This window comes from Impatiens glandulifera, chromosome 7 (genome assembly GCF_907164915.1).
Source record: "Impatiens glandulifera chromosome 7, dImpGla2.1, whole genome shotgun sequence".
Taxonomy (NCBI): domain Eukaryota; kingdom Viridiplantae; phylum Streptophyta; class Magnoliopsida; order Ericales; family Balsaminaceae; genus Impatiens; species Impatiens glandulifera.
The window spans coordinates 45,682,005-45,696,772 of NC_061868.1; the positions used below are offsets into that span (position 1 = coordinate 45,682,005).

The 14,768-nt window shown below is 29.6% G+C and overlaps 3 protein-coding genes across 3 annotated transcripts; 1 reads left to right on the forward strand and 2 right to left on the reverse strand.

Moving 5' to 3' along the window:
• Nucleotides 1-212: 212 nt before the first annotated feature.
• On the reverse strand, nt 213-2,850 carry LOC124944732 (fructose-1,6-bisphosphatase, cytosolic). The gene is made up of 13 exons (XM_047485071.1): nt 2,599-2,850; nt 2,325-2,503; nt 2,097-2,144; nt 1,924-1,998; nt 1,797-1,858; nt 1,637-1,703; nt 1,437-1,550; nt 1,184-1,270; nt 1,034-1,104; nt 897-962; nt 711-797; nt 559-634; nt 213-471 (listed from the first exon to the last, which is right to left on the reverse strand). Exons 2-13 carry the CDS (start codon nt 2,481-2,483, stop codon nt 358-360), a joined length of 1,026 nt encoding a protein of 341 aa, XP_047341027.1. The 5' UTR covers nt 2,484-2,503; nt 2,599-2,850; the 3' UTR covers nt 213-357.
• Nucleotides 2,851-3,990: 1,140 nt separating this feature from the next.
• On the reverse strand, nt 3,991-4,633 carry LOC124945967 (histone H3.2). The gene has a single exon (XM_047486511.1). The coding sequence runs from the start codon at nt 4,578-4,580 to the stop codon at nt 4,170-4,172; it is 411 nt and encodes a 136-aa protein (XP_047342467.1). The 5' UTR covers nt 4,581-4,633; the 3' UTR covers nt 3,991-4,169.
• Nucleotides 4,634-10,145: 5,512 nt separating this feature from the next.
• Nucleotides 10,146-13,829, forward strand: LOC124946073 (transcription factor VIP1). Its single transcript, XM_047486633.1, has 4 exons — nt 10,146-10,762; nt 11,368-11,500; nt 12,930-13,014; nt 13,193-13,829. Exons 1-4 carry the CDS (start codon nt 10,209-10,211, stop codon nt 13,477-13,479), a joined length of 1,059 nt encoding a protein of 352 aa, XP_047342589.1. The 5' UTR covers nt 10,146-10,208; the 3' UTR covers nt 13,480-13,829.
• Nucleotides 13,830-14,768: the final 939 nt, after the last annotated feature.

The window sequence follows — 14,768 nt, forward strand, 5'->3', positions numbered from 1 at the left end:
TTGCAAGATTACACAAATATACTGATTATATAAAACTAATTAGTATATTAATATATAAAGTATAACTACTTTAACATTAATCATTTTAATATTAATGGTTATTACTTTTAGACCATTTCTGAATTTGTGCATGTACTGTTATGTAATAAATAATAATATTTTGATATATCTAATTGTAAAATATCTATATGATGCATTTTGTTATGTATGACTCAAGAAGAGAGAATTAACAGTTTTCATAAAGAAGAAACTGATGGAAATAACAAACAATTTCTTAAATTATTTTGAAAAAGTAAGACAATAAATAAAAAACAATTTGATTACAAGGAAATTCTTTAAATTATTATTCTGCATACATCAGTTATTCACTCCTTGAGCTTTATATAGCTCTTTGATCTCCTCCACATCGTCGTAACTGCCCAGAAATATTGGCGACCTTTCGTGTATCTTCTTTGGAACCAAGTCCAGAGCCTACACCAAGAAATAACAAAAGCATTCTAACTAGATTCGAGAAACCGATAATATTTGTTTCCAATTACAGGTTTAACTAACTATTACCCTTTCCTTGCCCGTGAATGCCTGTCCTCCAGCTTGTTCCAATAGGAAGGACATTGGGAAGACTTCATAAAGAACCCTATATTGAAAGAATGAATGAATGGATGAAGATTCAATCACCACACAATGTTCTTGAAAAACAACAGTAACTTTACCTCAACTTCCCATCGGGGCTTTTCTTATCGGATGGGTACAAGAATATACCACCATACAGTAGCGTTCGATGAACATCAGCTACCATGCTGTGATATTGCAACCATCCACAATTCATAAATCATAAATCAAATAGCTTAAGACTTCATTCACCTAAATAAACCTACATTCAAACAAGCTCTTATTACCTTCCAATATATCTTAGAGATTTTGGTGATGAACCGTCGTCTGGGAACTTGCATTTCTCCACATACCTGGGATTCAAAGAAAGTTAGATTTATAAATCTAGAAGTATGCAAAGTCTGCATTGGATATAAAGACGTACTTAGTTGTTGGAGCATCCCAATTCTTGGCATTTCCTTCATTAACTGAATAGATCTTCCCTTTCTTAGGAATCTATGGAAAAAGAAGATATATAGTCATCATCAATACAAAAATCCCATGTTCTTGAAAATAATGTCATTGAAGAACTTGCCTTGATATCTGGGTGAGTTAATATGAACTCCCCAAGTGATGGGTCAAGCGTAAATCCATTGACTCCACTTCCAGTGCTTAACACTAGCTGCAAACCCATCATATCAAGAAACACCCAAAATTGATAAGTTATGGACTTGTGCTTCTCACCTTAAGGCTAAGACAATTCTATTTTATATCTTAATTTTCCCTAAATCCAAAATGGTGCCTAACAGAAGGCTATGAATTGATACGACAGAGTGGAGAGAGTTTACCGTGCAAGAGCTTCCATACATGCAATAACCTGCAGCCACCATATTCTTCCCTGGTTGCAGCACATCATTGACAGTAGGTTCACTTTCTTCATTCAACAAGTAAATCCCAAAGATCTAGAAGAAAGATAAAACAACCAATTGATCACTGCAAAACAAAGATCATCCCAAGAAATATCTTATCTAATGATGAGAAACCATACTGTTCCAATGGAAACTCCACAGTCAATGTTAGAAGATCCATCCAATGGATCAAAAACAACGGAATACCTATTTAAATGTAACCAAAAAGAAAGAAGTAAGCATTGTAAACAGAATAATATACCGTGTGCAAACAAAAACCTGACCCAAATCAATCAATACCTTCCCCGTTTAGATGGTTCAACAATCGTTGCCTCTTCATCTTCTTCAGAGACCAGAATACACTGCCAGAAAAAAAATATATATTCAGGATCATTCATTAATAGAGAGCCACGGAAAAAGAACTTACAGTTCGGCCACTGCTGATCAATGCATTCATAAAGACTTCATTGGAAAGAACATCCAGCTTCTTTTGCTCTTCACCCTTCAAAAGAAACAGAGAAGTAGACTCCACTCAATTCTGAATCAACCAAATCTGATAAAACTTTCAAATTCACTTGTCAAGAAATTCAATTTACTTACCTGCACGTTCGTTTCACCAGCAAGTCCAATAAGCTTAGCAAGACCAGCCTGTACCAAATCACTTGTAAGAACAATTAGATATAAAATAAAAAAAACATCTCTGTTCAGATTGATTTCAAGTTATAAGCTTTCAGCTAAATGAAAACCCTAATCTCTAAATCAGCCAATGCACCAATCTCAAAACAGAGGCAATTTCATCTGAAAACGAAGAAATAGCAAAATTAGGACCTTATTAACGGCGGAGCAAACGAACTTGCAGCCGAGGACGATATTACTGAGAAGGATAGTGAAATCACCGCGTGACTCTGCATGTTTGGTTTGCTCATTAAGAACGAAACGTGTGATTGTCATGAGATCAGTCCGGTAAGCATCGGCTTCATGATCCATCTTCTCCGATCAAAATCAAACTGAAAACAGAAATCAGTAACAAGTTAGGGTTCTTAAAAACACAAGATATATAGATAGACGACAGTGCGCACACCATTCGAGAAACGAATCGAACCTGATTAGGCAATGACTCAGCAGGATAAGTTTACGTAAAGGAGAGATTATATATATATATATATATATATATAAAAGATGGAATACAGGTATAGAGAAGGGGGTGGGGATGGGGCTATCTGATGCCAGTGGAGGTGTCAAATGACACGTGGTTGCACCGCCGTGAGAATTCAGGTTAGTGGCTGGAGCAGACTGATGAAGATAATGCAAAAGCTCGTCGCCATCTTTGCTTCGCTTTCATACGGCAGTTATTTGACAACCTTTGTCTTCTTCATGAAGAAGACGAAAATATAGCTTCCACGATATTTATTACATTGTCCCACGATTTTAGCCTTTTTTTCATATCTCAACTTTTTATTTATTAATTAAAATACAAAAGATCTTCATTTTCAACCAAAACCAAGTTGGATAAATAATAAAATAAAGAACATGATTATGTGGATTATTATAATGTTTTTGATAAATATGGCGAACTAGGTTGGATTAGTCAATGGAACATTTTCCTAATTATATTTTTGTTGAATTATTTGACTGGAAAAGAACAGTATAATATGATTGATTAATAGAGATTTTTTTTGAAAATCGATTAATATAAGTTATTTATCTATTAAAAATAATAAGATTTTGAAAAAGATTAGTAGACTAAGATTAGTGGGTAATATCTTAGTTAATAGTAAATTAATTGCTAGGATGATCCTAAAAAAATTATAATCTCGAATTGAGTTATAAAACTATTTGGCTGAATGAAACCACGTGATATGATTTTCGTTTACAATGTTATTAGGGAAATTGAACTGAATAATCCTAAAGATGTTCTTATTTGATTTTTTAACGAGCACAAAAAATTAAATTTTTTGGCGACATTTTATTTTTTGGACGAACATGCCCTGTTGCGAAAAGTCTATAATCGCGAGACGCAACCAGCAATTGCGAGACGCAATTTTTTATTTTTTATTTTCAAAAATAAATATTAACGTCTCGCGAATGCCGGTTGCGTCTCGCGATTGTCAACTTTTCACATATCCGGTCGCGATATGAACAATTTCGACAAAAAAATATAAAAGTGTCACCATCAGAACCAATATTATACACTGGTCAAAAAATCAAATAAGACAATCTTTAAGACCATTTCATCAAAATCTTGCATATTATTATTCCAATAAAACATGTATTTTCATAATAAAAAATAGAAAATTAGTCAATAAAACCATTAATCTTCTTAAGTATTTTCGAAATCATTAATGCTAAATTTATAATTATTCAACAGGTATTTTCATTGTTATACTCATCTATATTATAATATAAATGTTATCATAAGAATAAAATATTAAACTTTATTAATTTATAACAATAACCTGTGAATTAAATAATAATTTTGATACATAAATAATTAAAATTTTAAGATTCAAATAGATCTTTCATTAATAATCGAAAAGGATCTGAAATTAACAATTTCTTGAGTCGCCATCAATCCTTTAGTAAAAGACGATTCAAATTACAAATCAACAAAAGAAACCCTAGATCTAGGATTGTGAACAAATTGAACCGATCATAACTCCAAAATGAACAAAATCAAGCTCTTTCACCTCTAATCCTCCTGGCAAGCTGAATATCCTTAGGCATAATCGTGACTCTCTTAGCATGAATCGCGCACAAGTTAGTATCCTCAAAGAGTCCAACCAAGTAAGCTTCAGCAGCCTCCTGTAGAGCGGCAACAGCGGAGCTTTGGAAACGAAGATCCGTCTTGAAGTCCTGAGCAATCTCCCTTACTAACCTCTGAAACGGCAGTTTACGGATCAGAAGCTCGGTACTCTTTTGATACTTCCTGATTTCTCTTAGGGCTACAGTTCCTGGACGGAAACGGTGAGGCTTCTTCACTCCTCCGGTTGCCGGAGCCGATTTCCTCGCAGCTTTTGTAGCTAATTGCTTCCTTGGCGCTTTGCCTCCGGTGGATTTTCGGGCGGTTTGCTTAGTTCGGGCCATTGATGAGATGAGATAGACGAGGGTTTCTAACAGAGAGAGAGAGATCTGAGATTTGCGATGAAGAAGATTGATGGAGGAGAGAGTATATATAGGGTACGAAACAATGAGAGGGTTAAGGAGGGAAATTGAAAATTTTTAGAGGTAAACGCGCGCTTAGATATACACCGTTGGATGGTTTGGAATTCAACGGTTGAGATTTTGTTTCGCTATGTCATGCGGATCGATATCCTTGTCATTTTTAGTTCTTCTTTAGATGATATGTCTTATTTTATAAATAAATGTTTTTTTTATAAAATTGCAATTAAATATATAGAACATTATATAATATATAATAACGCTCATACAATTGAACTTATTTATTATAAAAAAATTATATTATCAAAAATAAAATAAAAAACAAATCATGTTTATTATAAAAAAATTGATAAAAGAAAATATTATTGTAGGTAGTTTGATATAAAATATTTTTTTTAATCCATTTTTTACCCGTTTCATCTAATTTAATAATATTTTACTTACTAAATAAAAAAAAAGGTATTCTCATTTATCGTAGTAATGATAATTATAAAAAAAAAAATATTGAATTTTCATGTTTGTAAGTTTATACTAATTTTTTACCTTAAAAAAAATAAATTATTAAGATATTAATTTTTAAATAAAGTAAATATTTAATTCTCATTCTAAATTATATTTTTTATGCATTTATCTCAAAACTTGACTATGAGATCAAAATTAATGATGACTTAAGTTGAAATTTGTCAATAGTGTAGATTCTTGATAATACTTAAAAAAAATTATAAATAAAACAAAATTACCTCAAAACACTAAAAAATACTAAAAGACGATAATAGAATTCTAAACCGATTATATATTTGAAAGAGTAAGTTTATCATTAAAATAAAAAACTTATTGATGATAAAAAAACAAATCAAAACATACAATAGTTAAATAAATGAAAAAAATAATAATAATACACAAATCATCTTCGTAAAATCATAAACAACTTAACTAATAATATCAGCGACAAATTATAAGTATAGAACAATCAATCAAACTTATAAAATATTTTTTTATTAAAAAAGAGACAAACAAATCAACAATATGCGCGCCTAATTTATAGAACTCTTGTGGAAACATGTAACAAAAGTTAAGTGTTAAGTTGATGAATTTTGGTTAATGTACTCAGAGTTGGGTTCACTTATGCTAAAAATATGGGTTTAGATTTACTATGCATGATTATTTGTTGTTATTTTGAAATAAGTTATTCCTCATTAGTCAGATTCACTTGTAAATGACACACAATTGCTAACTATTAGGTACTGTCACTACTTATAGTGAGTTTGTTTGTGATTTTTCAGGGTAACTATAAAATTGGAATTTGTATCCTTTTTTAGCCTAATGGCAAAAAGAGATTGATATTAACCCTAAGTTTATGGGTTCGAGCGCGGGCTACCTTTCTTCAAATTAGCTTATGATATTTCAAGAGTTTCTTGAGCTTCATGTGGATCAATATTACTCTTCTCTGCATCATTTACTAAAACAGTGATTTCATTATTGCCTATTTTAGCAAAACCATCCATTAGCGAATGTGAGCCGTCGACGAGTCGGTAATGATAATGTCATCAACATAGATGAGAATGTAAGTGCTGAGACGGATATAGGAACTACTCCTGTCACCTCTACGTCAACCACTTCTTCCGTCGTTCTTTCATCTTCATTTCGATGTTGAGTTGGAAAATCCTCCTCTCCATTCATCCATTGCTTTCACAGCGCATTCTCTGCTATTGATTCGTTTTTATTTCTGTTACTTCGAAAGTAGCTTCTTCAGTTTTAGTCACTCGAATTTTTTATATTTCTTTTTATTTTTCATCAAACGAATGGCATCTTCTTCTGGATGAAGTCCCATTTTTTATTTCTTATTTTTATTCTTTAAAAAAAATGGAATTCGAATTAATTTCAATTCATATGCTTGATATTGACAAAGTATTTGAAATTTGAATTATAATTCCAATGATAATTTTGAAATTTTCAATTCCATATATTTTACCTCCAAATTGTAATTCCAAATTTTATTTTATTTTTATATTTTTTTAAACAAAATATATTATTATTATTATTTTATAATTTAAAACATGATTAACGTGTTATATTTTTTGTTTTTATTTTTAAAATTTTGGATGTTGAAATATTAAACCGGTATGTATTTATTTTAATGTAAGAAAGTTAACATGTAGAATCAATAATTTGTATTTTGAATTTACGAAGTTAAAAAGTATTATTATTTTTAATTTATAAAGTTAACATGTCCCATTAATATTTTTTTATAATAAAAATTCAAATTTAAACAAAATTCTTATACTTGAGCTATTATAGTTGGATGTCTCAAACTAATATTTTAATAAAATATATAATATATATTATTTTGTAACCATGTTTTAATAAAACACTACTTGTATCTCATTTCGTTATGCTTATTGATGTAATTTTCTCTACTAGATAAAAAAAATTTTACAATTAAAAAATGTTTGTTATCTAGATTATTCTCTAAAGATGTGCATGTGTTGTTATTAAATTTCTCAACGTCATAAAATTAATGCATTTTACAACTAAAAAAAGTTATTTTATTCTGTAAAGAGGATTTCAAACAAATAAATAGACAATTTTAATAAACTCGATATAATTGATATTACACTTCATTATTTTTTTCATTCGATCATCAATTTGTGTCGACGATGAAAAAAAAATACACAACAATTAAATAACCGTTATAATAACTCAATACAAATAGTTTACTTCCCAACACAATGGTTGTCTATGAATCATTTATTTTTTGACATGATAGAATAGTGATTAATATATTTGTCCACACTATTATGGAGTAAATACTTGTAATTTTGTTTGTTAGAATGATCATGATTTGTTTTAACAAAAAAGGCAGTTGCACCTAATTATATAACACAACATTGATATTTAGAAACTTAAATTAATTATATTGGTTCAATTCTACATATTACTAGAAAAGTGACCAGAGGAATCCATATATAATGTATGTCTGCTTCTCCCAATAAATGTATTTCTTTCTCTTGAATTATAGGACCGTTCTTGAGAATTAGGCCGCCAATAAAAATAATATAAAATTTGTGACCTACAAAATTAGGAAAATGATATTAATCATAATTTTAATAATATATATATATATAATATACATATATAAAAAAAATATAATATAATTAAGAAAAAATATATTAATTGATTCATAATATATATTAATTAATTAACTAATAATAATAATACTATTTTCCCGAAAAAATTAGGGAAGTACAATTTGCATAAGATGTCTTATCTATCTAACTATTAGTGTTTAAGTCCATCTCTAATTCACGCACTTATTTTCAAATTAAAAAAATTTAAAATACAATAAATGTCATATCAAATAATAATTTATCTCAAAGCTCAAAAATATATTTATAAACTCAAAAGAATATTAATTTATTACTATTATATATATATATATATATATATCAACTTTAATTTACATATTTAACCCAATATTTTTTCATTCATTTAATAAAACTAGGATAAAATAAATTATATATCAATAATTATATGTACACAACAAAATAATTCAATCATACTTTTAAATAAATTATAAAATAAATTAGATAAAATTTCAAGTATAATATAATTTAATAATTTAATTATACATTTAAAAAATATTATAACCTATTACCTTAAAGGTAAAAAAAATAAGTTGAATGATTAATTTGTATATAGATATCAAAATTATAAAAAAAAATAGTTTAAGGACCATTTAAAAAAATGTCCGAATTACTGGAATGAACGGGGCCAACAACAACGAGAGAAGGATGCAAACGCAAAATGAGTTTGAAAGTGGTGTCAAATTGGAGGAATAAAGACACCTATAATGAGTTTTGCGTAGGGTTGAAGATGATCTAAACATATAACCAAGTTTTATTCCATTAATTATATATGAATATATATGCACTCATTCCTAACTAAATGTCAACATTTGTATAAGAAGAACTAAAAAAAAGGATATTGATGAAATTTGGTTAGGAATTGAGGGTTTGGATTGATCTTCTCCACGAAAACAAATAGAATTTTTTTCAACTTGTTTTTTAATTATATTTGTAATAATAGATATGAGAGAATAAAGAAAGACAAGTCAAACTAAACTTGTGCACAAAAAAATAGGTAGACACTGCATTATTGGACTTGTTGATGAAAATCATTAACAAAGTACCCAAAACATGAACTAAAATTATAAAATATTTGTTCTAATTTAGCTCACAATTTTTAACTTTTGTTATAAAGAATATTAAAAGAAATACTTTTGTTATAAGGGCAATGAAATCAGTCATTTTAATTTGGCCAAGTCCTTCAATTAAGAAATGATTCATCATGTACTATATTAGAACTTTGTTGACTTTTGGTCATTTTCTATCATTTTCAAGACTTCTGATCTAATGGTTTATCTCACCAACTTTTGAAGAGGAAATAAAATGATTTGAATCTCTACCAAAACAAAATAAAAAAATAAATAACATTGTCATTCAATTACCCATAATACATAAATAAATAAATAATATTATCTATAACTTGATTTTTTTTTAATATATATATTTTTTAATTTATAAAATAATAAAATTATAATTTTTTGTGATTTAAAAATTAACTATTGTGGATACTTATAGATTAAACTATAAATTTTAATTTATTTAATGGAATAAAGACTGAATACATATTTTTTTTTTAAAAAAATCACATTTTACTTCATGTTTGAAAAATAAATAAAATATTTGTGTTTTATTTATAGTCAAATTTCGACACAACATACGTTACAGCTTTTAGTCAACCGTTACAACTTTTAGTCAACCGTAATTAAAAAAATACTTCGTCACCAAATTCTTAACGTTTTTGGAAAATAATAAAATAATTTAATTCTCTAAAAATATTTTCATTCATTTTTTTTTATCACAATACATAAATAAATAATATGTATAAATTTATATAATTATGTTTGTAATATTTGATCTTTTAAAGATAGATTATTGTCAAATGTTACTTAAATTACCATAATTGGATAACTATGGATTAAAAATTTTAATTCATTTTAATTTAATTACAAATAATTAAGTTAAGCTAATTTTTAATATAATATTAAAGTGTAATAATGCATTTGAATATCTGATTAATAAAAAAATGATTACAATACATATCTATATAAATAATAGTTAAAGTGAATAGAGTTTGGATTATAGATATTAAAGTATAAATTAAAAGTAAGAGTTATTAATATATAATTAAAAATAATAATAAAATATTAGACAATAATTAATTTTTTATTAATAATAATCTCTCCGGTCAATTGAGACGGCAACGGCAGTCGGCAGCTGCATCCCCTAAAACAGAAACAGCCCAACTGCCACATGGTGGTTGCTTGGTCGCGGGTCCCACCTCTTGTTACGCGTTTTTGACATTTATACCCTTTCTTTTTTCACTCTATTACACTCACAAATAAACTCACAATTTATCCGCCTCCACCCCCACTCTCTCTCTCTTCATTTCTATCTCCTCTCTCTCTATATCTTCACTGTCGGTAAAATTATGGACCCGAATTTCACCGGAAAACATATTCCGGCGCCGTTACTTGCCCGGACGGACATCGATCAGATGCCGGATACTCCAACTCGACGGGGATATCACCGACGATCTCAATCAGAAACCTTCTTACGCTTTGCCAGCGACTTACTATTAGACGACGTCGTTCCAGACTTCAACCTAGCTGCTTTCGATATCCCTTCTCTTTCATCCGATACCGAGAATAACGCTCCCATGGCTGTTGATTCTTCCAAATCGGATGCTGAGAGTTCCATGGCTATCAGGCCTACTGCTCCTATTTCACACTTTAGAAGCTTATCGGTTGGCGCCGAATTTTTCGAGGGTTTAGATTTTACGTCTGCTATTGGCGGCTTTCCGGGTGAATCGGAGAGGACTGGTGGAAAACCGCCGGCTGGGAGTCGTCATAGACATAGTAATTCCATGGATGGATTTTCCTCTTCTTTCGAGGCTGATTCTCCGCTTATGGATAATATGAAGAAAGCGACGGGACCTGATCGTCTAGCTGAGCTAGCTTTGCTCGATCCGAAGAGAGCTAAAAGGTTTGTTTTCCCAAAAATTATTACTTTTTGTTATGTTAATTTACTATTGTCTTGAATTAAGATGTTGATTGAGAACTTGTTTTTTTTTTAACAATACAGTGTAACATAAAAGATGTTTTTTTTTTGGGAATGATACAGCTATCTTTATCGATATAAATAGTTAAAAGGCAATATTGTTGAAAGCACAAGTTTTCTTTGTGTCTGACTAGTCAAGAACACCAAAATCTAAGCTTTATATCTCTTGTTAATGGGAGGGGGATAAAAACCTAACTATCACTAAGTAATGCAAATTCACCAACCTTGCTTTATTGGTCACAAAGGAGACAAGATCAAACACAATCACTCAATTTGAACTATTCACTTCATTTTGCCTAAAGCTTATTGTTATCAAGAGCCAATTGGGGATAGGAATTAAGGAAAGAAATTTACGATGGAAATCGAAAAATCTTCTCAAATTGTCTTTTGTCATCGGCTTTTGGAAAGCCATCCTTAATAATTCATTTCATTATTGAAGTTGCCTTTTTCTAAAGGTGATTGTGAAACAAAGAAACTAAAGATTTGAAATTAATTGATACACTGATTGTTCTTGCCTTCCCCCGTTGCAGAATTCTTGCGAATAGACAATCTGCGGCACGTTCAAAGGAGAGAAAAACTCGTTATACTTGTGAACTAGAGAGAAAAGTACAGACCCTTCAGACAGAAGCAACCACATTATCAGCCCAGGTCACCATGCTTCAGGTATGCTCCAAACATTGTTTTATCAACATGATAATTAAATCTGGATAGTTACTTTTTGTGCTCGATGTTTGCGAAATTGGGTTAGTCGTTTAAAATTGGTGATTGGTAACCTCCCTTTGCCCCCCATCAACTTGTGGCTCTAGTAGGGTTTTAGAGCTTTGTCCTACCATTAAATTTTAATCATGGCTATCATTCACTTTATTATTTAGTGAATTAAGATGTGGAATTATATAAACACGATTGAGGTGATAATGGTGGCTTTTTAGGCCTATTTAATTTAAGAAATCCTTCTTTTTATTATTTTTAATTTCATTGCATTGTTAGGTTCTACAGTTAGTCACTGGCTAATATTTTTCCTTTGAACCTGTTACAATTCACTTCCTCCGCCTCATTTTGTGTGGCAGATATAGCACTTTTGCTGATTTTGAGATAATTAATAGTTGATTTGTTTGGGTAAAATACTCTTTTATTTCAAAGTTCAAGGGTAGTGTAACAGGTTATCAAAAAAGTTTTGTCAATAATTTTTGGCGAAGTGTTGGATTTCTAAGCCAATGATAATGATATTCTTGTCACAAAAAAAGGGATCAAGGCAATATAAGTTTGCTTAGATTTTGTACTGTGTGGAAGTTATGTCTAACACAGGGTAGTTTGGCATCAGAAGTCGTCATTAAATTTCTGACATTTGTTTATTTGTATTTTAACAATGCATTAATACATGTCATTTCTATCTAATATTATACATCTGTTCCTCAACAAAGCATTAAAATCTGAATCCTTGTTTATAATCACGAGGGCTGAATGTTGTAGACTTTCATCTGTGCTATCTAATGTTCAATTCAAAGAAAGAAATATTATCACCAAAACATTTTGAGCAAATTCAACTAATCTAAGGTATTTAGATTTTCTTGAGTTCAAAATAATCAGGCATGTGTATAAGTATCCCTTAAGCCGACTCCTTTACCCACTTTGCATATATGGAGTTTGAACGTTTTAATTCTCCTTGCTGATGTTTACTGTTAAAAGGTGGCGTTTGAATTGAACAACAAATTGTCTGGTGTTGTTATATCTCCAAGGATTGTCCTAATGCTTGTCTTCATCAAATAATATTTTCAAGTTTGCAGAAAAAAAATTGAATGTTGCTTGCTGAAAAATGTAAAAATCTTGTGAAATTCATTAAATTATATATATATTATAACAAAGAGATGCACGGGATTAACTGCTGAGTTATAATTGCTCATTTGGAAATGCGTTTTGAATTTGTTTCTGTATCCGGATCCGTATACAAAATTCCGAATACGTGTCCAACTAATTTTAGTTTCCAAAAGTGTCTGTATCTGGATCCATATTCAATTATTAGAAACAAAAACAATAATCGTTCCCAAGTAGGTCATAATTACACTGATGATGACACACTTTTATGTGATAACAGAGAGATACTACTGGATTGACTTCCGAAAACAAGGAACTTAAAATGCGGTTGCAGGCTGTGGAAGAACAAGCGCATCTTCGAGATGGTATATCATTTATTCAAAGTTGTTTTGTTGCTTATATATGCTGTGGGAATCAAGTATAACTGAATGAGGAAAACCACACACCAAATTTTATTCACATCATATACAGTCTAAGTTCAGTTCAATCTATGGATGTTCATAAATGTTGTGTTTAAATAAATATATTTAAAAATGGTTGCAGCTCTAAATGATGCCCTGAGGGAAGAACTACAACGACTTAAGATAGCAGCAGGTCAAACACCTTCTCCAGTTAATAATGGAAACCAGTTCAATAGAGTTCTCCGTCCCCATTTCTCCCCCCAACAACAACAGCAGAACATGTTTCAAAACTTCTCAAACAACCAAACTCAACTGTCATCCCAACACCAACACCAGCAACAACATATTCACATGGGCCATACTAATAACGGAGGAAATCAGATGAACAATGCGCCCAACTTCATGGACTTCAACCAGAGAGGTCAGTAGTTAGTGTTTGGTTTTAGGGGGGGGTTTATTTCGAAGGCTCCATCCATAGTATATGTATATATAAGAATACATATATAGACATATGGGTACAAAAGGAAACTGCAGGAAAACATCATCTGATGGTCAAAATTCTCAAGTGAAATGGTAAAAAAAAAAAAAAAAAAATCATGTAGAGAGGTTGTAGGCTACAAAAGTACAAACCATGTTGTAGACTAGTTTAATTGATTGTGGTTTATCTTTTGGATTTGTTTCTCTATGCAAGGTTTTTTCCTTTTTACTTTTAATATGGATGTGAAATTGGGATCAAGAATTACTAAAGTGGAAATTGTTAGTTGATGCTATCATTTCAAGTTAAATCTGTCATTCATATTTTTTTACTTTGGCACTTTTTTTACTGCAATGTTAATCTTTTGTATAATATAATAAGTTGCTTTGGCTTGAGAATGTAGTTGGAAGTAAATATTTTGTACATGGAAGTAATTTTTTTTTTGGTGATTGCTTATATGAGAGATTGAGTTTAAACATATTTGTTATTTTTGAAGCCATGCTTAATTTTGTCACAAGTTGGTATAAAAAATGTAATTTAATTTGATGAAATTTTTTTGGTTAATGAGCAATTTTATGATGTAAAATTTTGTTACAGATTGTTGTATTGACTAAAAAAATGTTTTAAGTTTAAATTATGATTTGAATGGTTCTAAATTATGTAAAAGATGAATAAACATAGAAAAATCGGCTAATCGGGATTCGAGGAAATATTAATTGTCTTTCAAAAACATCGATTCTCATTAAGATATTTTTTAGTGTAATTATTATTTTTATTTAAAATAAAATAATTTAGATATTTCTAATAATGGGTCATTTATTTTGTTTGTATGGTGTCAAAGTGGGAATGATAGGAAGATAATAAAAGGTAAAAATAATTGAATTTAGTCAAAGTTGAATTTGGTGTGTCACATGTGCAATGGAGAAAGCTTATCTACCGACATCTTACCAATATTTTATGTCGTTACTATTTTTTTAATCTATGTCAAACTATATAATTAATAAGTTTCAGTTTAGATGAAAATTTTAAATTCATAATAAAATATATATATTGTAATATTCTCATTCATATTATAAATTATTATATCTGGTTTCATACTTACTACTTAGGCATTGTTTGTTTAGATTATTTAAATAAAAAAATTAATTCACTCTCCCTCTATTTTATCACATTATTTAATTTATTATTTTAATTTATTAATTTTTATTTTATTATTATATATTAATACTCTTTAATTTTTTAT